General features: G+C 47.9%; 1 protein-coding gene across 1 annotated transcript in view; it reads right to left on the bottom strand.

Annotated features, from left to right (window-relative positions):
- Positions 1 to 24,433, bottom strand: part of RNF17 (ring finger protein 17) — a 3,010,943-nt gene that overhangs the window by 2,242,512 nt on the left and 743,998 nt on the right. Inside the window, exons 13-14 of the mRNA XM_078657063.1 lie at positions 12,249 to 12,547; positions 11,931 to 12,023 (exon numbers count right to left, since the gene is read on the bottom strand). Coding sequence (XP_078513189.1) covers positions 11,931 to 12,023; positions 12,249 to 12,547 — 392 coding nt within the window. The remainder of the gene's footprint in view (positions 1 to 11,930; positions 12,024 to 12,248; positions 12,548 to 24,433) is intronic.

The raw sequence follows: 24,433 nt of genomic DNA, 5'->3' as shown, positions 1-24,433 counted from the left end.
CTTCACGGTGAAGACGCTGGCGATATTGGCCGAGGGTAAACCTATCCAGCCGGGTAAGGATATCATGAACGCCCTCAAGGACCGTCCGCTCAGAGTCCAGGTCCGACCCATCCGGTTCCGACAGGGATTGACAGTGGCAGAGGCGATCCTCAGCACACTTGAGCTCTCGGAGCAACTGTGTCCGGACCCCATAAGTCAGGCCCATACATGCGCCCCGCACAACCGCCTTGAGAGAGTCCCATTTGGTCGCATAAGGCATGTTGCCATCTTTCCAATTTAAGTCCAAGTAGTTCCGTAAGGCCGTCTCCACATGTTCCCTACCCATCTGATCCTGCAGGAGGTCCCCCGGCATCCTCCAGGTCCGCGGGCGGGAGGACTGGTCCACCCATTGTACTAAGCACGTTACGGGCGAATGATCAGACAAAAACAGAGCCTGATGGGTGACCAATAAGACAAGGGATGCGCTGAGATTGGCAGCAAGGACTCTATCGAGCCTACTATGTGTATTGTGTGTGGGGGTGTAACAAGTGTATAGTTTCAGCCCCGGATTACCGAGGCGCCACACATCGACAGCACCCAGGTTATCCATCACCTCCCGGAGACGCGCCGTCATCCGCGGTTTCGTGCCCGTGCGGGGAGGATGCCTGTCCAGCAGCGGATCTAGTACACAATTAATATCCCCAAACCAGAGGAGGGGGGCATCTAAATCTGAAACAATAAGCTCCTGTAGATTGGAAAAGAAGCTTGGGTCATCCACACTGGGTGCATAGGAATTCAACAGCAGGAAATCCCTCCCATCCAGCTTCACCCATAAAAGTATATATCTGCCCTCAATATCCGCTCTGGCGAACTGAACCGCCAGGGGAACCCAAGTCAAACAGTCACCAAATGTCAAACGCTGCCGACAGTAGTTATCAATCAGGAATGCGACCCAGGTACAGGCCCGTAGGCCAAACACATAGAACAGCCAGGAGCCACATCACCTCAGGATGAAACTGGTACCTCCAACAACTCAGTCCCTCCTGTTTCCGGGATCACAGGAGCAGTGAAGAACGTGTCCTGAATCGTGTCTTGCAAGGTGTCGGGGACCAGGACCTCCTCAGGCCCCACCTGACTCGGGGCCCCAACTCAGACTCATCCGGCGAAGGCTCCAGGAGCATAGCACCGTCCTTGCCCACTGTAATCCTAGGTTCTTCCGGGCCAGCCGATCCAGATCTGCGCCTCCGTCTGCTACGGCGTCTCCGTGAAGGCCGTGTTCCCCACGTCTCTCGGGGTCCCCCCGGGCAGGAGGTTGTCGCCCCTGATCTCCAGCTACTCCCAAACCTCCGCCGGAGATTCAAAAAAGTGCGCCTTCCCTTGCGAGAGTACCTTGAGCTTTGCGGGATACAACAGCATACACTGCAGCTTCATCTCGCGCAGCTTCCTTTTCACCCCCAAATAGGACTTCCTCTGCTCCTGGACTTGTTGCGTATAGTCTGAATAGATGGACACCCGGCTGTTCTCAATGGTGAGATCCGCTGTTTCCCTTGCCGCCCGCAGAATGCAATCGCGATCTTTGTAGTTCAGGATTTTGGCGATCAAGGCTCGTGGGTGCGCCCCGGGGCGCGGCGGCGGGACCAGAGCACGGTGCGCTCGCTCAATGACAAAGACGTCTGAGAGGCCCTCCGGGCACAGCGTTGTTCGGATCCAGGTTTCCAGAAAGCGTTCAGCGTTCCCCGCCTCCAGCCGCTCTGGCACCCCAAGGACCCTTATGTTGCTTCGACGGGCCCTTCCTTCCGCATCCTCAGCCCTTCGCTCCAGGGCCTGCGTTGCAGCTGTGAGGTGCGTGACTGTCTTTTTGAGAGTGGCCACCTCACCCTGCAGCTCCGCAATATTGCCCTCGGCATCAGTGACCTTGTCAGCAACCTTACGAAGGTCAGTGCGCAGCAAGTTGACGTCTATGGAGACCGTCTCGATCTGCCTCTAGTGCAGTATGTGAGCCCTGTATGGCTTTCAACAACTCCGCCCGGGTTGGCTCCCCAGGGTCGCCCGCACCCTCATCCTGGCCCGATTGGCGCGTAATCCGTTGGAAGAGCAGCCGCTGTGTAATGTATTGGGTGATGGTGTTGGGCTGTGTGGCACGCGACATTCTGTCTTTACGCATGGCCAGGGCCCAGAGCGCTCCGTTCAGCACACCAGCCACTCGGGGTGCCCCCTCAGGTTGTAGGAGCACTGGACACCCTCAGACGTCAAGTCCCAGGTGCCACCCAGTCAATGAGTTCAAGGAGGCAGCAACGTAGGGCGACACACCAGGTACAAAGCGGCGACACCGTGTGCAATGGGTCGAGATCCAGGCCCCAGCAGCCTCAGTCCGGTGAAGTGGACCCACACTACACACCAGTCCCCTTCGGTGAGCGGCCCCAAAGAACAGGCAAGTCAGTGCGGAGGGGGGATCAGGATATATAACACCACTCACCGCAGCGCCCTCCGGGCCCTCAATCCGCTCCCAGCAGGGTGTGTATGGCCACGGAGCAGCTCCTCTCCCAGGGGTCTCAAGCCCCCCCCAGCAGCCGGATCAGTAGGTTCGGGCCTCCCAATGGCCGCCAACCGCCATAAGGGGAACCTCGCCACAACGGGACAGGCCAGCAGACCACGAGCCAAGCCACCTCCGTCGCGTATAGCCTCTGTCCGTCCACCGGGCAGCCGAAGGTCGGGATCGCTAGGGCCGACAGGGTCTCCCAACAGCCAATGCAGGCGTCTCCCACGGCCTCCACCTACTACGCGATGCGGCGCCGGCGGGAAAGGCCTCCTGGTGCGGCCACCTCCGCAGGTTGATACGGCACTCCCGCAGCAGCAACCAGCAGGCTCCAGGGTCCGCTACAGCAGCCGTAGATGGCAGCAGGCTCCGGCGCGGATAGGAAGGCGCCAGGCCCTCCGGGAGCCACAGGGGATCAGGTCCGCCCCGCCTCCTTCACTCCTGCCTAGGCCTCAGACCCCGGCCTCTCGTAGTTAGAGGCCCGGGGCTCACCCACATCAGCGTTCCGCACTGCTCTTCGTCCAGGTGTTCGCCGCCGCCACTCGCAGGGGGGGGGGGTCACCAGTGGGAGGGGGTCCTCCAACCACCGCCGCAACCGGTTCCGAGCACCCACAGGATCATTATACAGGATTTACGGGTTCTCAGGCCGGGAGCTTGCGGAGCTCACGTCCTGCCAGCCATGCTGCTTGGCCACGCCCCCACCTATGTCTAAACTTAGATCTGAACACATATACACCCTATAAGTCACTCCTATGGCAGGCCTTAACAATCCTGGAGGCAGAGTGCTTGGTTTTATGTGAGATGGTGCTCTAGCATGAGCTGAGCCTGTCTGCAGCTTTCGGAACCATGTCCTTATAGCTGTTCTAGGATATTGCCATACCATATACTCTTAAGTGCATTATGAACCTCGCGGTTAAATGCTATGTTTGGTTTGGCTTTATCAAAACATGTCGTGTAAGGTGTCATACGCTTTGGAATACTACCCCATCGCCAATTCTGGCGACGGGGGTAGCATGTAGGAGAGTGGGGTCTGCAATCCTATGGTCACCCCAGATTTTTGCTTTTTGCTTCACTGGTTTACGACTTTCCCTGGCTGTGGGCCTGCTAATCAGACCCACAGCCTAGCTGTACTCTCTCTAAATTGACAACCATGTACTTTAGGTGCATTTACCAATTGGTACTGGGCCACCTTATCAGCCCCTGTACAGTATACCTTAGGTATCCAGGGCATAGGTGTACCCAGGGCCTACCAGGGGCTGAAGCATGTATTATGTTTTGGAACGTGGCTGGCCTCAGAAACAAAATCGAGGACGGTTCGGTTGCCGGCTTCCTGAAGCACACTCAAATCATCTGCCTACAAGAGACTTGGGCTACGACGCCCCTTCACCTCATGGGGTACAGGACATTCACATCTCCTGCCCTTCCCAGCATTTCAGGCAGACCCAAAGGGGGATTGGTAATCTACCTGGCAAACACAATCGCTGACACGAAGATCTACAAGGCAGATTTACTATCGAATTTCCAGATCCTTACTCTTATAATTGGGAAAAATCTCTCCATTACAATAATTAACATATATAACAATCTAGAGGATGATAACTTCCTGAATGTTCTCTCCCGAATTGAAGAAAAAATCATTGAACACTGTCACCCCAAACAGAAAAAGGAAAATTCCCATGTAATCTGGGGAGGAGATTTTAACCTTCATCCCTGCCCCAAAAATGACACCTGTGGAATGGTAGACGAACATGACAACCCCCTAGTCCACTTTATCCATTCAGGAGTGGGGCCAGCTATGAACAAAATTCTTTCCGATCTGGATTTGCAAATCATAAACCCCATTCAAGAGTTTAATAACAAGCTAGAACCCACTTACAGAGGAAGGGGCCACGAGACTACCGTGGACTATGTAATTGTCACTGAAGGCTTGAAAGAACAAATTAACAATATGAGTATTTTGGAAAACAATCTCAGTGATCACTCCGCATTAAGCCTAAACCTTCAAACAAACCAACCAAGATCACTTATGGCAACCATAGCAAACACGCTGACACAGAATAGGCTCGAACTGGGTAAAAGTAACGGATCTGTCTTCCGCTTTTGACTGCGTTTCACATGCTAAGCTTTGGACACTGTTGAGCGAAATGGGGGTAGATCCCCCCCCTCTTGGACTTTTTAAGGGAGCTTTACAGTGAAGCCACTGCGAGAGTGAGGTATGGGACAAGAGGAGAACTGACGGCACAATTCAGTGTGGAGCGGAGAGTGAGGCAAGGTTGTGTCCTGGCCCCCTTCCTCTTCTCTCTTTACACCAACGACCTAGAAGAGTCCATGCTGAGAGGGGGGAGGGACCTTCCAAGAGCAAAAGATCGCTTGATCCCCGCGCTACTTTATGCGGACGACGCAGTCATTTTAGCTCGAACCCCCATTGAACTGCAGAAATCTTTATCCAAATACGCAGATTTTATGGGTGCCTTGGATTTGCACATTAACATCAAAAAAACTTTTGTCATGGTGGTTGGCGGACCAAGAAAAGTAACTAAGTCCATCTTTCTGAATAATCAAAAAATTGAAAAGACCTCACAATACCCTTACTTAGGTATTATGATAGATGACGCCCTAAACTGGAAAGCGGCGGTTGAGGCCAGGAGACATTTATTTAAACGAGCGATCATGGCGCTGATGAAATTTTCAAATAAACTAGGAAAAAGACCTCTAGCAGAACTGCTACAGATTTACGCTGCGAAATGCCAAGCCATCGCACTATACGGTGCAGGGATCTGGGGACATACATCCACCGGCTCTATACAAAAAGAAGAAAACATCTTCATGAGATTCCTTTTATCAACTCCACGAGGCACCTCCACTTACGCCTCACACGTAGAATTGGGAATCTCATATATTGAAGATTTAATTAAAATCCAACCACTCATGCTTTGGAGGCGAGTCTGGCTGTCGGAAAAAAATAACCTGACAAAAAGCATCTTACAGGATACTATGGGCTTGGACCACGCCAACAAAATTGCTTGGCTCTCCTATGTAAGACATTTTTTTACCGACCTGGGTTTTCCACAATATTACTATAATCCAGAAAACCTAAAAGATATATCCACAAAAAGATCTGAAGCAAACTGCTCTGAGCCACCTGGAATCCCTGAGATTGTCTTCGTCGATTGCAAAAAAATCTGTTATGCACGCAATAATGACACAACAGTCTTTGAAACTTCAGCTAAATTTGACCGTAGAGATCTCTGCATACGAAAAGATGCTCCTCACAAGGTTCAGAATGAACCTTTTCTTCAGATTAGTGACATTTCCGGAAAAAAACAACTGGAACACTCAGATGGACCTGTGCCCATGTGATGGCCTCTCCCAACAGTCCACCATCCACACAATACTGTTTTGCAAGCTTTTCCACTCCCATCGAAAAATATGGCTAATCCCTCTATTAAAAAAATGGGGCCATAGACAATGCCGTCCAGCTATGTTGGCACTTCAATCCTTGGACTCTGAAACCACTGTGTACCATGTACTAAATTTTCTCAAGTGCATCATGAGGCACAGAAATAATCTGTAAAACAAAGGACCCACCCATATTCCACGCAAGCTGTTGGCATTTTTATTTTTTTACGGTATATTCAACTGTATTTTTTTACTATGAATGTTTGTATTTTATGACATCTTTTATGGTTTTGCAAATGCTAAAAAAACGAATAAAGATTATTATTATTATTATTATGTATTATGCCACCCCTGGCTGACCATCTAAAACTGACACAACTGACTGCACGACAGCTGGGGCAAGGTGGTGTAATCACCCTTTGCTGTAGATATAGTATACCTATATCTAAACCTAAAATGGACACATATCCTCCTTTCAGTCACTCCTATGGCAGGCCTTAACAATCCTGAAGGCAGAGTGCTTGGAGTTATGTGAGATGGTGCTCTGGCATGAGCTGAGCCCGTCTGCAGCTTGCGGAACCAAGTCCTAATAGCTGTTCCATGATAACGCTATACCATATACTCTTACGTGCATTATCAACCTCGCGGTTGAATGCTAACTCTGGTATAGCATTATCAAAACATGTCGAGTAAGGTGTCATACGAATTGGAATACTACCCCCTCGCCAATTCTGGCATTCCACCCTTCTAGAGGGACACAACATGTATGTAACTGTGAACCCGGTTAAAGTTAACTCGAGCCTTGGCATCACAAAATGGATGCTGCCACCACAGACACAAGTCTGACCTCCTGCTGCTGGGAGTCCTTCCAGCGAGGGCGGCTTGGACAAAGGGTTTCCTGCCTTGGGAGGTGCTAGCACCACCCCAGACAGGATTTTGTGTATTGGGTAGGATAGGCCTGAAAGAAATGAGACATGCCTGGGGCACACAAGGTGCCCTGTGCATACACTGGTTCAAACCAGTTGCTGGGGCATCCCTGCCCCAGCTCTGGTGCGAAATCCAGACAAAGGATAGGGGGTGTAACCACCCCCCTTCCTGGTCCCACCCAGGGGAGGGACCTAGTCAGTAGTGCAGCCCCCTTTAGCAGGATAAAGGTAGGAGCTGGTCCCATTCCAAATTAGATTATCATGAACAACTTTGTAAGAAGAAACTCTGGACTTCGACGTTCTGCTCCACAGAAGACTGAAGAATCTCCCTTGTGGGCAAGGAGTGTCCACCCTGCAACTGCAGGCACCATCAGCGTCCAGCGGCTTCACTTTGTCGTCTTCCCTCGAGGATCCAGACTTCAGAGCCCGACGAGACCCGGATTCCCAGACCTCTCCGACCTCAACTCACATCTGCAGCACAGCTGAGATCCGTGGGTGCGACGAGACACGTGGGACCGGCCATCTTGAACGAACCTGCACTTCGCTTCCAGCACGACTCCCGAGGTAAACTCGACCAAGTGCTTTGGGGATTGAGAAGCCCCAGCCCCGAGCAGCCCCTGCACCGAAGATCAGCCCTCCAGCATCCACGAGATCTGCGTGGGGCCCTTCTGCTTGTTTGCTGCTCGACGCGTTGTCTGGTCACTTGCCGGCTGGCTAGTGGCCTCCTAGACGACGAACCTTGAAATCTTTGCTGCTGGTCTGGTTGCTCCAGACTGGCCCTTGCTCCCTTCCAAAAGAGGGGCACTCCGGACTCTCCTAGTCCGCACCAGACGCTTTCTCCACTCACCGCGTGGGTTGCCTTTGTCAAGGCATGTTGACGCCGATTCCGGATCCAACACCGCCGACAGCGAGAGCCTGCGTGGGACAGCTCGTGCCTCCATCCTGGTCGTCGAAGACACCTCCTGGTCCACGTGGCTGCAGAGTCAATCGTCCACCCTTCACCTGATCACGACGACGACATCTGGTTCCTTTCTGGTTCCACTCCAGTCACTGGCTAGTGACTGTGAACATTGTCCACTCTGCTTTCAGGTCTTCTTCTTCACCGATCCACCCTTGGATCGCACCGGACATCTTCCTCCTGGTCGCCTGCAGTATCTTTTCTTTCAGGCTCCATTGACTTCAACGCGAGAACCCGACACGAATTTGCACCTATGCACCCGCAGCCCGTCGGTGAGGTAACGAGAGCATTTCGGTGCTCAAGGGTAGCTTGACTCTCCTAGTGTCCAGTTCCACAGTCGTTTTAGTCCTACCTAGTCAGGATTGTCCGTACTTACCTTTTCTTTGAACTGTACTGTCCATAGACGTGGTTACTCATCCCGCGTGTGAGTTCACACTCTGCACCCGCGTTCCGTGGGCCTCCTATTACTTACCTCAGGTTAGGATAGCGTAGTACCAGCTGTCCTGCAGCCTCTGGACAGCTCCATTTCTTCCATTGACTCTCACATTCCATTTACTTAGTATATGGTTTGCCGTGCCCCTAGGGCACCATTGTAATTTTGTGCAACTTGTCGTATTTTTTTGAAGAGATTGTCATGTGCTTAGCCCTCTGACCTCATAAAGAGTTCAGAGGTGTTTGTTATCAATAAATATACTGTTTATTTTCATAACAACCTGTGTGGTGTTCTTTCATCTGGTATTCAAGGGGTTATATTGTGGTAAAACCGCTGGCTTCACATGCCAAAAGAGTTTAGCCTAAGACTGCTTTGTCCATGCTACCATTAGGATAGCTGGTCTATAAGGTTGACTTACAACCAATCACCATAAGGGTTGTTTGGACTGATACAAGGTGATCACTACAACTAGTGAGCATCATATATCAGGCCAACTTCTCACATAGCATACCACCCTTCTAGAGGGAGAAGACATGTTGCTAACATTAATCCCGGTTAAAGTTAACCAGAGCCTCAGCATCACAAAATGGATGCTGCTGCCACATACACAAGTCTGGCCTCCTGCTGCTGGCCGAAACTCGGGCAGGGGAGGCCTGGAAAATAGGTTTCCTGTCACAGGGAGGTGCTAGCACCACCCCAGACAGGAGATAGTGGATTGGGGCAGGGAGGGCTGAATGAAACTAGACACTGCCTGGGGCACACAAGGTGTCCCATGCATAGTCCAGTTCAAACCGGTGCTGGGGCACTCCAGCCCCAACTCTGGCGTGAAACTGGACAAAGGGAAAGGGGTGTAACCCTGGGTCCCACCCATAGGAGGGACCTAGCAGGTAATCCAGCCCCTTGATTTGGAATAAAGGTAGGAGCTGTGTCCATAGACTTTAGATAATCCTGACTGAAACTTTGATACGAAACTCTGGACCCTTCGACATCCTACTCGATGTAGAAGACTGAAGAATCTCCCTTGTGGTCAAGGAGTCACCACCCTGTGCAAGCAGGCACCATCAAGCGCTCAACGGTTTGCTTTGTTGTTGCTCCCGCCGGAGCTCGAACAACAGAGATCGACAAGACCCGGACTTCCAGAAATCCAACAGCCCGATCCACAGCCACAGCAAAGCTGAGACCCGTGGAGGCGACGTGAGACGTGGGACCGGCCATCTTGGAAAGCCAGCGAAGTGCTTTCTGTGCAGCTCCTGAGGCACCCTCGATGCTGTGCTTTGGGGGATTGAGAAGCCCCAGCCCAGAGCATCATTTGCACCTAAGATCACCTCTCCACACTTAACGAGTGCTGCGTGGGCCCTTTTCCATGTTCCTGCTCGACGCGTCTGTCCAGTCACTTGCCCGTTGGCTAGTGGCCTCTGTGACGACGAACCTTCGAATTTTCAACGCTGGTCTGGTTGCTCCAGACTGGCCCTTGCTCCCCTGAAAAGGAGCAGCCCATCAGACCTTGGTGGTCTGATCCAGAAGCCATCTTTGAGTCCTGCGTGGGTTGCATTTGCCAAGGCCTGTTGACTCCGAATCGAGATCCGACAGCGAGAGCCTGCGTGGGACAGTCCGTGCCCAGCACCTGGTCGTCATCGACATCTCCTGGTCCACGTGGCAGCGGAGACAAGCTTCACGACATCACCTGATCGCAACATGAGAACGCCTGGTTCCTTCCTGGTCACTGGCTACTGACCCAGACTCTGTCCACTCTGCTTTCACCAATGTGAGAAGTTGGACTGGTGCAAGGTGTTCACTAGAATAGTGAACATCATATACCAGGCCAACTTCTCACAGCGGGGTACTTGGCTCCAGGAGGTCACCAACCTATCTGGATTTCGAGCATGGGACCTCACTGGGATCTCACAATTGGGGACATCTGGGGTGGGGACCACATACGCACCTTTCAAAACTTGTAGAACCGGTACTCCCTCTACACTTCCCAGTTTTTTCGTTACCTGCAGTTGCGTTACGCCCTTCACTCTCATATCTCAGAGGGCACCTCCTTACCTGAATACAGCCCACCCGAATCCCAGATCATGACTGGCAACCTGGGGAAGGGGAGGATCTCCTGCATCTATCGCTCTCTTATACACAACACCCCCAACACACTAATCCAGCACAGGGATAGGTGGGAGGGATGGCTTGGGTCCCTGGAGGATGAAGACTGTAGGGATGCGCTAATGGCCCTAAAAAAAAAAATTTCACAGCTTCGGCAAAGCTCCGCCTAGTCCAAGTATACTACCCCCATTCCGCCTACCTCGCACCGCTGCGCATTCACAGCGCTGGGCTCCGACCCGATGCATCTTGTTCCCGCCGCAATCACCCACAAGCTGATTGTTATCACATGGTGTGGCTTTGCTCCGAGGTCACGCGCTACTGGGGATCCGTGGTAGGGGAGCTTACTGAGGTTCTGGGCTGGGATGACCCTCTTAATCCAATGAATGTCCTCTGGGGAATCACTGAGGAAATTGATGGCTCCAGAGCTGACAACCGTTTTCTAAATATGGCAATGGTGGTGGCTAAGAGGGACATTGCGGCGAACTGCCTGAACTCGGCTACTCCCACTATGACATGTTGGCGCAGGGGTGTGGATTAGTGCGCTGCGCAAGAACGGCTCTGTATGAGGCCAGTGGATGCCCGAAGAAGTTTCGCAGAATGTGGGACAAATGGGTTGGGGTGATAGAAGAGTGACACTTTCGTTGAACAACTGAGGGTTGGGGTGGGTGCTGCTCTGTCTTTCCCTTGCATATCAAGGTCATGTACGCTGGTTTAAGATCATCATACTTCTGCTTCGCACTGGTATTTGTACAAACTGCTGGTCTATGGTTCTTTTCTGTTGGTCTCTCATAATATCAATAAAAATTGGTCATCAAAAAAGAGTATATTTTCCTCTCAGCCTTCACTACCCTCAATAGTTTGAGCACTCAGAGGGAATTCCGATTTTTTTTTCCATCTTGTGAGAAATTCATGTTGAAGTCGAATCACTCAAGGAGCAGATAACAATAAGGAATATGTACGACAAGAACAAAAGTCAATAACCGTACGAATTTATTTGTGTAACAGACTTCATTTGTAGTAGTCAACAGTTTAACAGACGTTTTACAGAATTCTGAAGTTAATTGTTAGAAACTATTTCTCCCTCCTTCATATGAGACAGACTTGAAGACAGCTTTTCTTTTCATTTAAACTAAAAGTGAGAAGCTTGACCTAAGAGGATTAGTTACACTCTGAGAATATATTAGCGAGAGAATAACTAAAGTAATTATTACATGTATTTAAGATGCATGCATATGCGCAAATCAAATTCGCCTCCTTAAATCTCGCTGAAGAACTACCTGAGAGGGAGTAGAAGCACTACCTGAGAGGGAGTAGAGGAACTAGAACATCCGAAAGTGCACAAATTACTTCTGAGATGGCACCTGTTTTCTTCCCCTTTCCCCCCTACTGGGGTATAGTGAAAGAATTCAGAAAAGGTTACAGTAGGTGTAATAGTGTAGAGTTGCAGCAAGATTTACTTCTGCTCCTGTTTAGGTCACTGGCACCAAGTTAGTCTTGACAGACAGTCTATGCCAATTTCAACTTAAGAACACATTACATAGTGAAGAACATTTATTACAAAAGCAATTTCAAGAGATTGAAATGGCAAGGAGTACATACTTGCTCGTTTTTCAGGGTGTGCTAGGTTTGTGGATTTGGAAATGGCATTCTTGAGTTGTTTAGGGAGACCACTGACGCGTTTGGGCTGAAAATCTATTAACAGAATAAAATTAGGAAACATTCATTATAACTGTATCCTTTCTTACTTACAGAATTACATTTATTTATTGGATAGGTCAATATAAAATGTAAATGGATGTTTTATTAAAAAAAATAATGCAGTCTATAAAGAGAATGAAAGGATCAGTAAGGAGTGGGATACAAATGTCAATACTGTGTTCATTGTATGAAACCTGGAATAAAAATTCCTAAACTTACTTTCGCCATCCTCGTCAATAATTTCTTCTATAATCACATCAGGTGATGATGAAGTATGAGATATAGGTGTAGAACTTTTTTGGAACAAAGATAAAAGGGGTTCTTTAGGTTTAGTGTTGAAATGTGCATAGGTAGCACACGCATCTCGTGGAATCAAAGAATCTGTTTTAAAATGTTTTACAGGTGAACAAAATCCATCAGTCAGAGACAAGTAGGTATTAGTGTTTGCCAATGGCGCTGGATAACCATGATCACTAAAACCTTTTCTAGTATCTCCACCTGCTCCATGAAAATTAACTCTGTATGGGAAAAACACAAAAACACAGATTAACTACTAGTATTTCCAATTAAACATCTAAAAGGAAAATTCATCCACTTACAGAATAAGACCTGTGTTCTGTTCTTGACATTGACCTCCAACATTGTCAGGCGAAACCTTTTTATTACCATTTAACAAATTAACAAAACACCACATCTTAAACAGTTGGTGACCGCTTCTATGCTAAACAATGAAACACATGCAGACTATTTAGAGACACAATCAAGTGTAGTCAATAACCAAATGGAACAAAAAATTAGCTAAAGTAATGTTTCTGTGTAGTCAATAACCAAATGGAACAAAAAATTAGCTAAAGTAATGTTTCTGGTGAATACTCTATCTCATTTCATGAATCACCTCTATGGGTAGTAGATTTCCTGTTCCAACAGGTGACACCATATTTCCATTTAGACTCCAACACTACCTCAAATGCGACATAATGACATTTATGGAACAACCCTATGGCGTGCGTTAGTTGTTTATTCCTGCGCGCCGTTAAGAGGGAGATAAAAAGCCGGACTAATTCAGAGGAATTCAGGACTCAAAACAACTAAGCTATACCTCATCTTTAGCATAGTAACCACTGCTCAGAGGAGGGAAGCAGGTAGATTTGGTGAGGAACCAGCATACATATAGAGTATCCATTAGATGAACAAGTTACTTACCTTTAGCAACATTCTTTCAGGTGACAATTCTATCCAACCGCAGATTCCTCACCTTCAGAATGTTCCCCAAGTGTCCGACTTGATCCGGACATAGGTGAAGCTGTGTGGCTCCTTATTAGCTCTGCTCTCCCCTCAAATTAATGGTTGGAGCTACATATAGGCGTAACCCAAGAGCGCTCATATTAGTTTCTTTCTTGACACTGTCCGTGCATTTAGACACAGAACCCCCAGAAAAACAATTGTTCATGCCAGTGGGCAAATTCCGAATTTGGGACCTGTTGAGATGAAAAACGGTCCACTCCACACAGTGGGAGGTGGGAGGGCAATGAGGAATCTGTGGTTTGATAGACTATCTACCAGAAAGGCAGTTACAGAAGGTAAGTATTTTGATCTTCTGATGGACACTTCTAACCACAGATTGCTCACCTATAGATACCAAAGTAGTACCTCCTGCAGTGACGGGAATTAACACTTACAACGCAACTTTTACAACGCACTACCATTACAACGCATGACACTACAACGCATGTCATTACAAAGCATACCATTACAAAGCATACCATTATAACGCATACCATTATAACGCATACCATTACCATCCAACAGTTACCCTACTGTTGCACCCCCTGGAGTTAGAATAGTAATTTTTACCCTTACACTATCCAACACTTACCCTACTGTTGCACCCCCTGGAGTTAGAATAGTAATTTTTACCCCTACACTATCCAACACTTACCCTACTGTTGCACCCCCTGGAGTTAGAATAGTAATTTTTACCCCTACACTATCCAATACTTACCAAACATGCAATGTAATGTTATGCGTTGTAATGGAATGCGTTGTAAATGTAGTTTTTATAATTTCGTTGTAATGGCATGCGTTGTAATGGAATGCGTTGTAATGGATGTTGCATTGTAAAAAATGCGTTGTAAAGGTATGCGTTGTAAAAGTGCGTTGTAACGTCATACATCCACAGTGACGGGCCTGTGGAATGAGACACACCAGAAAGTCCTCCAGGACCAAAGGGACAAAAGGCCCTTCCCTTTGGATCAAGCTGTAAAGGCAATAATGCTTCGTGAACATGTACACAGATATCTAGAGAGCAGGCTGACAAATATCCAGGCACTTGGCGAGCCCGCGCAGTTGTAGCAGCCATGCCCTCCACACCTTCAGGAGGCAGCTTCTTGGTTAAGGCATAGCAGATCTTGATACAGAGGACTGTCCATGTGTATAAAGTCCTCTAAAGCATTTATTTTACTTTCTCTGCACCAGAGAAGCCCACAGACTTGACTGTCCACTGATGGTCTTTGATATGACTGATGTAAAATCTGAGCGTTCTTTTGGGGGTCCAAGCAATGGAGTCTTCCTCTTTTGAGAGGGAGAGTGGGGCAAAGAACGTCAGACGCGTGATTAACTGTTCAAAATGAAACGGGCCACAACTTGTGGCCCGAAAAGCCATTCTAGTTCTAAGCACGAATTTGTGCAGAAAGAGGATTGTGTGGGGCGACTGGACTACCAAAGTTTGAAGCTCACTGATACAACAAGCTGTGATCGCAATGAGAAAGACTTTATTGGTCATGAAAAGCAGGGAAGAACAGTGAAATGTCACACAAAGGGTACATCTAAGGAAAGTAGGGATAAAATTAAGGTCCCACAGACAACACAAAAGGTTCAGAAGGAAACATGTGGACCAAACCTTTGAGAAAAAAAGCATCACAGCAGGTGATTTTAAGGACAGTTGATCAATTAAATGCAAAAAACAACGAAAGGGCTGAGAGATCACCCTTAACAGTGCACATTGCAAATCCTTGCTGCGACCCTGACAAAACAAATAGTAATGCATCTGACTGTTAAACCTACAAAAGGTCAAGTGTAACAGGTACCGCACCAAGCCACAAACTTGTCCCGGCGTCGTTCAAACTAATGTTGAAGAAAGGCACCGGTATCAAATCCACGACTTCGGGAGGTAGATCAAATGCAGTGAACAGCTTCTGCTCAATCTCCATGCATGGAGGTGTAAATTGTACAGACCCAGGTGCAGGAATCTGACCTCTACTGTGACAGAAGATCCTCCTGAAGCAGCAGCCTGGGCCTACAGCTGCTAGAACCCAAAGGAATCAAATCCTTCCTCTATTTTGCCACAGCACTCTGTATATATGTAGGAATAGGTCCTTCCTTTATTTCTTGACTGAGGCACAACCAAGTCCCTCCTTTCTTTTGACACACCTATGTGCATAAGAGCAGCATCATGTCTACCGCCGTACCCTAAAGTACTCGTTCAGAATTCCCCATAACACCTTTGGGATTGATTGAAGTCCTGTGGCACTTTCTGCAATCTCCTGGATGAATGCAGCCCCTGCGCGGACCATGCACATCCATCCCTGCTTATTAGCAGCCTCCCACTTTGTGAGCAACAGCTGTGCTCATCCGGAAGTGTGCTACACTTCCTTCTGGACTACAGTTCTTAAAAAGTCAGTTGTGCATTCATTGTTTCTACCTGCCTTGCTTTTTTTGAATTTATAGAGCAAACCACTTACCTTACCAGCTTAGACCAGTGTGCAGAGTCCAGGAATTGGTATCTTATTTATGGGTAGAGACAAATATACAGAATGGGGAGAATGTGAGCGTTGTTGAGTAATCTGCGGTTACATAGAATCTCTACCAGAAAGAGCTTTACCAAATATAAGTAACTTGTTCTTTTGAGACTCCTAACAGCAGGTTCTTTGCCTTTTCAATAGATAACAAACTAGTACCTATTAGGAGGGGAGTATGTGAACTGGTTCAAACCAAAAAGTCTTGAATGACCAAGCGGGCACATTTCTTCCAGTGTGCATTGCTGTCCAAGTACCGCTTAGTAAATGTATAAAGGATCGCCCACGTAGCTGTCTGGCAGATGTCCAGAGCTTTGGCCCTGGAGAAATGAGCTTGCAGTTCTCCAGGAGGCTGCTGTTTGACCCACAGAAAGCTGATAGTCCACCTATTTATTCTTGATACAATCATAAAAGCTCAGCACTCTTTTGGGGTCCATGCAATGGAGGCTCATTCTTGACTGCGTGGGGCAGAGCATAAAATGTCACCAGGGTGATGGTTTGACCAACATCTATCAGCTTTACAACGTTAGAATAGGACGACACTCATGTCTGCAGAATACATTTGCCTGGAAAGAAGGTTGTTTACAGAGGATTGATGCAGAGAGTCTGCAGCTCAATCACTTGCCGGTGTTATGGCAAAAAGGAACACTGTTTTGAGAGTAGAAAGTCATAAAGGGCAGCTGTAAAGTGGCTCAAAGGGGATGCATATCAAATAAGTGAGGACAAAGTTAAGATTCCACTGTGGCATCACAGAATGAAACAAATGTTGCAGGCCGTTTTTAGATAATGAGGGCTAATCGGTCTACCGTAAAAAGGCCAACAGAGCCAAATGGTACCCCTTACCTGTGGTCAGAGCAAATCATTGCCAGGCCAGAGACAAAATAATGTAACGTCCGATAACTTGGCTTGGAGGGGGTCCTTCTGACATGTGCCACACCACATATTTGTCCCAACAACAGGCGTACAAAGTTTGTCAAGGGACGCCTGGCTTCCAAGATGACATTTACTACCTACGGAGGGAGGTAAAAGGTGATCAGCTGTCGCAGTTCAAACTCGATACATAAAGGTGGAGATTGTGAAGGTCCGGGTGCAGAACCCTACTCTATTGCTGCAACAGGTTCTCCCGGGGGGGGTACCATGATCGGATGATACATGCTCATGCCCAGGAGCTCTGGATACCATACTCTTCATGCCCGTTGCTGGGCTACTAGGATGACTTGAGGCTGGTTGGACATTGTTTAGATCGGACAGGCCTAGGGTGGTCGTCCTCCAACCTTTTGCCTCCTTCCCTACATTTTCTGACCTGCTTTTGCTGGATTTAGGGCACTGTGCTCTTTGCCACTGCTGACCAATGTAAAGTACTTGCGCTCTCACCTCTAAACCTGGTAATATTGGCTTAACCCCAATTGGCATATTTAATTTACTTATAAGTCCCTAGTAAAGTGCATACTTGTGCCCAGGGCATGAAAATTAAATACTCCTATTGGGTCTGCAGCCCTCATCGTGCCACCCAGTTAAGTAGCCTGGTAAACATCACTCAGGCCTGCCATTTCAGAACCTGTATGTGCAATTTTACACTGCCACTTCGACCTGGCAGGATGCACCTCTTGCCAGGCCTAAACCTTCCCATTTTATATACATATCACCCCTAATGTAGGCTCTGTATGAATCTCTGGGCAGGGTGCAATGTTTTAAAAGGCAGGACATGTTCCTTGAAGTTTTACATGCATTGGCAGTGAAAAACTCAGCATTTTGCTTTTCACTTCTGCAAGACATACATCTCCCACAGCATAACATTGGGATTACCTCTTAAGAGTAATTCCCAATTGCGAAGAGAAAGACTAGGTTTGGTGTTACTGGACTCGTAAATTAAAATCAATACTTAGTGAAGTTGGATTTTAAAACTTCAGTTAAGCAAATGACTTGCCTCAGCCATTTGATGCCTGCTGCCTGACTCTGCTCAGTTTGGCTGGTTGATAGCTAGGCTTTATGTATTCCCTCTAGACAGCCACACAGCCACACATTAAGGAAACTTAGGTGTGTCTGGATGTGTGTGGTGGGAGGGAGGAACTGGGCACAACCTTTCACTTACACCTGAATAGGCTGTGTCCTGTCCACACACAATGGGGCTGCTACCCCACCTGTAGGGAGTCTGGAACCAGGGCAGGAAGAGAGGACCTCTGTGCACTTCAAAGCTTAGGTCGCACCCCTCTTCAAAGGCATCACAGGGTGTAAGTACTTGACTTCTGACACAATTACTTCAATACACTTCTGGACCTGTGAAGACTTTGCAAGGAAGTAGAACTGCTGTACTCCTGAAAGATTGCCATTCTGCTGGACTACTGCTTTGTTGAACCCTTGCCTTGCTGAGCTACGCTGCTGCTGTCCTGCCTGAGTGAGACGGACTGGACCTGCATCACTTGACCCCAGAGTGACTCCAAGTGCTTGCTGACTTGCCTTCCGGGTATTTGTCTCAGCAACATGAAAGACTTCAACTTATTCAGCTACAGCACCTGGACTTTGCTGGCTAGAAATCTTGCCAAACCAAGTAGTGCCAACCAGGTTCATTAACTGATCTTTGCCCACCTAAGACTCTGGCTCTCTTAGCCACTAGCTGTGCGCCAGCTATTCTCCAATTATTTAATTCATCCATTTCAACCGGGGTTATTCAAAGTCCCTGGAAGGAAACTTTTGTGCGTCCTATCCTGAAGAAACCAATGGCAGATCCACGAGAATTGGGCAACTATCGCCCAATCTCCCTCCTGCCTCTACTGGCTAAAATGCTGGAGAGCATGTTTAACAAACAACTGAGCCACTACCTGGAGAAAAATGAAATCTTAGACCCCTCACAATCAGGATTCCGACCGGGTTTTAGCACAGAAACAGCCTTACTAGCAGTCACTGACTCACTCAGACTAGAAACAGATAAAGGTGGATCAGCAATACTGCTGCTATTAGATCTCTCCGCTATAAATACGTATACACAACTGAGTTGTCACACTGTTATTTCATCACAATGTGCTTTTCAATGCAGTATATTCTTCACAGTCAAATGTTTGTGATAGTGCCCCAGGATTGGGAAGCGTGGGTGAGGGGGATATGGATATGAGGAAGGGATGTGCAAAGTAGATCATTTATACAACAAATAAATAATTAATGCATCATAAAATATATACAACAAGTCGATCTGGCTTAAAGAAATAGCCAGTAGTACAGTCAAAGCACTCAATGCTCAATGGAATGTCCAGAAAACCATGCCAGCGACATAAGTATTGCTCTATTTGTTGCTGGGAGCGCAAGCTGGTTCAGGTAGGTATCGTCGACGTTTCGACCCCTAATTTAGGGTTAGGTACACGTTAGACCTTAAGGGCGGGGTCTTCATCAGGACGTGGTGAGTGAAGCGGTGCAAGTGATTGTTTTATGAATTGATCAAGTTGGTTGCATGATTACAGGACAGGCCGCAGCCGCGAACCCTGTATTCTTCAAGCAAGTGGCGAATCTATTGTACCAATGTTCCTAGGGTGTAGTATGTAGTCACTTCACATCAAATCAAATGAAAGACGGATGGCGAGCAGCCGCATCAGCGGTCTTTGAAACCGTAAGAATGCGTCGCTAGAGAATTGCAGTCCTGCTATATGTTAATTCAATGACGTGAGCCACATCTGCGGTCTCCTGAACCTTGGAAAACGGAACACCTTCGAAGGAAACTAATCTCTTCTACAAGCAGCGGTAGAAGAGATTTGTTTCCTTCAAAGGTGTTCCATTTTCCAAGGTTCAGGAGACCGCAGATGTGGCTCACGTGATTGAATTAACATAGCAGGACTGCAATTCTCTAGCGACGCATTATTAATGGTTTCAAAGACCGCTGATGCGGCTGCTCGCCATCCGTCTTTCATTTGATTTGATGTGCAGTGACTACATACTACACCCTAGGAACATTGGTACAATAGATTCGCCACTTGCTTGAAGAATACAGGGATCGCGGCTGCGGCCTGTCCTGTAATCATGCAACCAACTTGATCAATTCATAAAACAATCACTTGCACCGCTTCACTCACCACGTCCTGATGAAGACCCTGCCCTTAAGGTCTTACGTGTACCTAACCCTAAATTAGGGGTCGAAATGTCGACGATACCTACCTGAACCAGCTTGCGCTCCCAGCAACAAATAGAGCAATACTTATGTCGCTGGCATGGTTTTCTGGACATTCCATTGAGCATTGAGTGCTTTGACTGTACTACTGGCTATTCCTTCAAGCCAGATCGACTTGCTGTATATATTTTATGATGCATTAATTGTTTATTAGTTATATAAATGATCTACTTTGCACATCCCTTCCTCATATCCATATCCCCTCACCCACCCTTCCCAATCCTGGGGCACTATCACAAACATTTGACTGTGAAGAATATACTGCATTGTAAAGCACATTGTGATTAAATAACAGTGTGACAACTCAGTTGTGTATACGTATTTATATCCTTGTAATATTGTTTGTTACGTACAGGGACCCCTTTTCTCTATGTACCTATGAGCACGCAGGTCACTGTGACTTAATTGGGTAAACCCCCCTTTTGTATAAATATTAGATCTCTCCGCAGCATTGACACCATCTCACATAAAATGCTTGCGGAGAGACTGGCCTCTTGTGGAATCCAGGGAACACCTGTAAAATGGCTACGAAACTTCATGTCCAGCAGAACACAAACTGTCATGCTTGGCTCTCATCTTTCTAACCTAATCAGCTTGGACAGAGGGGTCCCTCAGGGTTCCTGTCTAAGCCCTACCTTGTTCAACATTTATATGTCTCCTCTAGCAAGGATTGCAGAACAACAGGGCTTTGAGATCAACTCTTATGCAGATGATACTCAGCTCGTGTTCCCGATCGGCACGGACATAGTAGCTGAGAAAGCACGGTTTGCCAAAGGTATGCTTGTAATCTCCGACTGGATGACGCAGAACTGTCTCCAGATGAGTCCGGGCAAGACCGAGATAATGCTAATGGGCAAAGCCACTGCTAGTTGGTCGGATGACTGGTGGCCTGCCCAATTGGGAACAGCCCCAGCCCTGACCCAATGTGTTAAAAACCTTGGGCTGAAACTAGATCAGACCCTATCCATGAAGGACCACATTGCTGCAACAACCAGTGCATGCTACTAAAGCCTGCTTCTGTTGCGCAAAATCCTCCCCTTTATGCCAACTACCCATCGTAAAACCCTGGTCCAGGCTGTGGTTGTCAGCTGTCTGGACTACGGCAACACTTTGCTGGCAGGGATTGGAGAGACCCTGCTGAACAAACTGCAGGTGATTCAAAACACTGCTGCTAGAATGGTATTGAATTGCCCATCAGGCACTGCATCAGCTCCACTTTTGCGTGAACTCCATTGGCTTCCAGTGAGGAAAAGATCACACTTTAAGATCTGCTGTCTCACGTACACAGCACTTAAAGGAAGAGGCCCCAAATACCTCCAAAAGAGACTTAACAAATATGTACCTCATAGAAATCAGGGGCAGAAGATCTCCTTCAAATTCCACGCATCAGGCTGTGTCGCTCTGGAGGAAAATCCTTCTCATACCTAGCTCCAAGGTACTGGAATGAATTACCGGATTTCCTTCGAAAACTGGCCACCTACAGCACATTCAGGAAACAGCTTAAAGCCTTCCTATCCTAGTTTCATTTGCTCCCTTTCAGTCGCAGGAAAAATGTTAGACAGCGCCGAGATGCCCCCGGGTGAGTCGAGCGCTATACAAAAAGCATTAACATAACATAACATAACCCAGTCCTGGGCCTTTGGAAGTGGGTATAAGGAGGAGCTACAACCAGAGTGCATGCATCATCATCAGAACCGGCACATCTTTGCCTTTGCATGGGTCGGACCCAACGCATCCTTGTCGAAGAGTGGAATGGAGCCGGCGCATTACACTCTGAACACCTTCGGAATGAATGCATCCCTTGCTGTGGAACCACGCATCGCCTTCGCAACCGGTGCCTTGCACTAGGAACCAACAGCATTGTCACCATTGCGTGGAGAATCTCGAAGCATTTTGCCCACTGTGTGGCTCAACACTACTGCATCGCTTCAACTGCACCTCACATCTTTGACATTGGTGCAAGCCCGGATCGAGACACTGTTGTTCACCGGGCTTAAGTGGAGCCCTGTATCTGGTCCACGCTCCATTGCAGTTGACCTGAACATTTGACTTTGCCCTGATCCGGTGAGGCCATATAACCCATATAAGCACTTATTGCTTCTAAGCGCTATTTTACATTTATTCCTAAAGTTCACATCTCAACTTCTACTTGTTGGATATTTGTCATTTTGGTCTTATTTTATTTATAAAAGTAATCTCTATTTTTCTAACCTGGTGTGGAGACTTTGTGGTGTTAACACTGTTGCACAAATACTTTACAAATGTCCTCTCAATTTAAGCCTGACTGCTCTGTGCCAAGCTACCAGAGGGTGCTCACAGGATAATTTATGGTGTGTTGTGACTTACCCTGACTAGGGTGCATAACTCTGCCAATCAGAAATGTGATCTTCAGAACGTGGGGCAGAAGTGATATCAGCAGGAAGGCATACAAGGCTCCAGAGTTCCACTGTAGGTGGAAAACGTCACCTAGTGAGACACCTTGGAAACGCTGACATTGCATGTTCTCAATGCTGGCAAATGGATTGAGTCAAGGTACTCCCCAATCACGGAAAAGACCTTGTGCAAACCTCTCGAAGTACCTTCACTCGGATGTTAGCTGGGCTCCTCCACCTGCCATTCATTGATCCTGCTGGGGATTCACCACCAGAAAAATATTTAGATGGGCAGCCATTTTCAGAGCAATAGCATCTTTTGGCACAGGGCCCAGGACTCTACTCCTAGTCTTCCTTCAGTACCACATGGTGGTGTTGTGCATATGCACCTTTATCTTCCTCTTGATAGAAGGAAGGAATTCAACACCAAGCGGATGGCCCGCTGCACCAGGAAATTGATATGGAGGCTGGGACACCCCAGGAGGCCAAAGAACTCTGATCTCCACTTCTAACAGGTGGTCACTCCAAACCAGATCGAACCACTGGAATACAAGCATCAGCTCTGGGTGGGGTAGGGAGAGGGGTCTGCCACTGACCCAATCGTGGTCCAGTAACCACCACTATATGTCTTTCACAGTCTCCTCTGAAATCTAGACATGGTGGTAAAGGTCCCCTTGATGTTGGGCCCACTAAGATTTCAGATCCCACTGCAGAGCCTGCATCTGTCACCTGACATGCTTGACCAGCAGGCCATCAGTCCCATAAGCATCAGAGTTGACCTCATTGAACGTCCTGGACTCTCGTTTTCGGGTGAAAGACACAAATCCGAACTATGTCCAGAATGGCTCCGGTGAAGGGGAGCCTTTGAAAGGACAGCTGCGACTTTTGCACATTGATGATGAACCACATAGATAAACAGGAGAGTCGCTGTAGTCTGGAGGTGGAAGATGACTAACTGGTGTGAGTCTACCTTAAACAGCCAGTTGTCTAGGTAGGAGAAGCCTAGGGCCTCAACTCCTACGATGTGCTGTCAACACTGCCATCACTTTAGTGAACATCCGAGAGGCACTGGTGAGACCAAAGGTGAACACAGCAAACTGATAATGCTCCTGTCACACTATGAATCGCAGGTAGCACCAGTGTACCTGCAGGACAGGTAATAGGCGTCCTGCAAATTCAACGCCATCATCCAGTCTCCAGGGTCGAGGGCAGACTTGCAATGTGCCAGAGTGAGCATCTTGAAATTGTCCTTTCAGAGGAAGTCATTGAGAGGCCACAGGTCTAAAATAGGGCAAAGGCCTCCGCCCTTCTTTGGCACCAAGAGTAGTGGGAGTAGCAACCACTGCCCAAATCCAATGCAGGAACCCTCTCAATTGTTCCCTTGGTCAAAAGTGCTTGCCCATTTCTGCAGCAAAAAAGACAGGTGGTTCTCCGTCAGTCGTTCTGTGGATGGAAGAAGGTGCGAAGGAGCAGAAAGAGTAGGGCATTCCCCTTTGGGACGATATGCAGGACCCACCTTTGTCAGAACTCATGGCCTACCAGCCTGGCAAGAATCAGTGGATCCCGACTCCAATTGGTGACACTAGTCCGAGTCAGTGGGAGCTACGGTCATGAAATGGCTGGGCACCTAGCTGAGGGTGCATTGGCTGCCTGTATGGGAAGTCTTTGCTAAAACCACAAAAGGAACAATAGGGTTGATGCAGCAGGGGGGCAGATTAGCACAGAGAGTGTGCTGTGGCCCTGCTCTCTTTGAACCAGTCCTGTTAACCGCAGCATAGCATGGCAACGAATGACAACACGAATGACAACACTAATGCCAATGGAATTGGTGGTGTCTAGGCTACAACAAATTATGTATTTGACTGTCACAACAGTCAAGTATAGTTTGAGTGAGGACAGGTCAAAGGTCTTACGGGACACCTGCCAAGACTTCAGTAACTGAATCCCAAAGAATGTGGTAAAAGCAGCCAGACGGAAAATGGCATTGAATGACCCGAGGGCCAAACTGCTGGAAGAAACCACCTCCCCAAAGGTTTCTCCTCTTTTGGACTCCCGATCAGGAGGAGTAGTCGCCAAAGTAATCGG

Source organism: Lissotriton helveticus, chromosome 8, assembly GCF_964261635.1.
Source record: "Lissotriton helveticus chromosome 8, aLisHel1.1, whole genome shotgun sequence".
NCBI classification, from domain to species: domain Eukaryota; kingdom Metazoa; phylum Chordata; class Amphibia; order Caudata; family Salamandridae; genus Lissotriton; species Lissotriton helveticus.
This window is presented reverse-complemented; position numbering and strand designations above follow the sequence as displayed.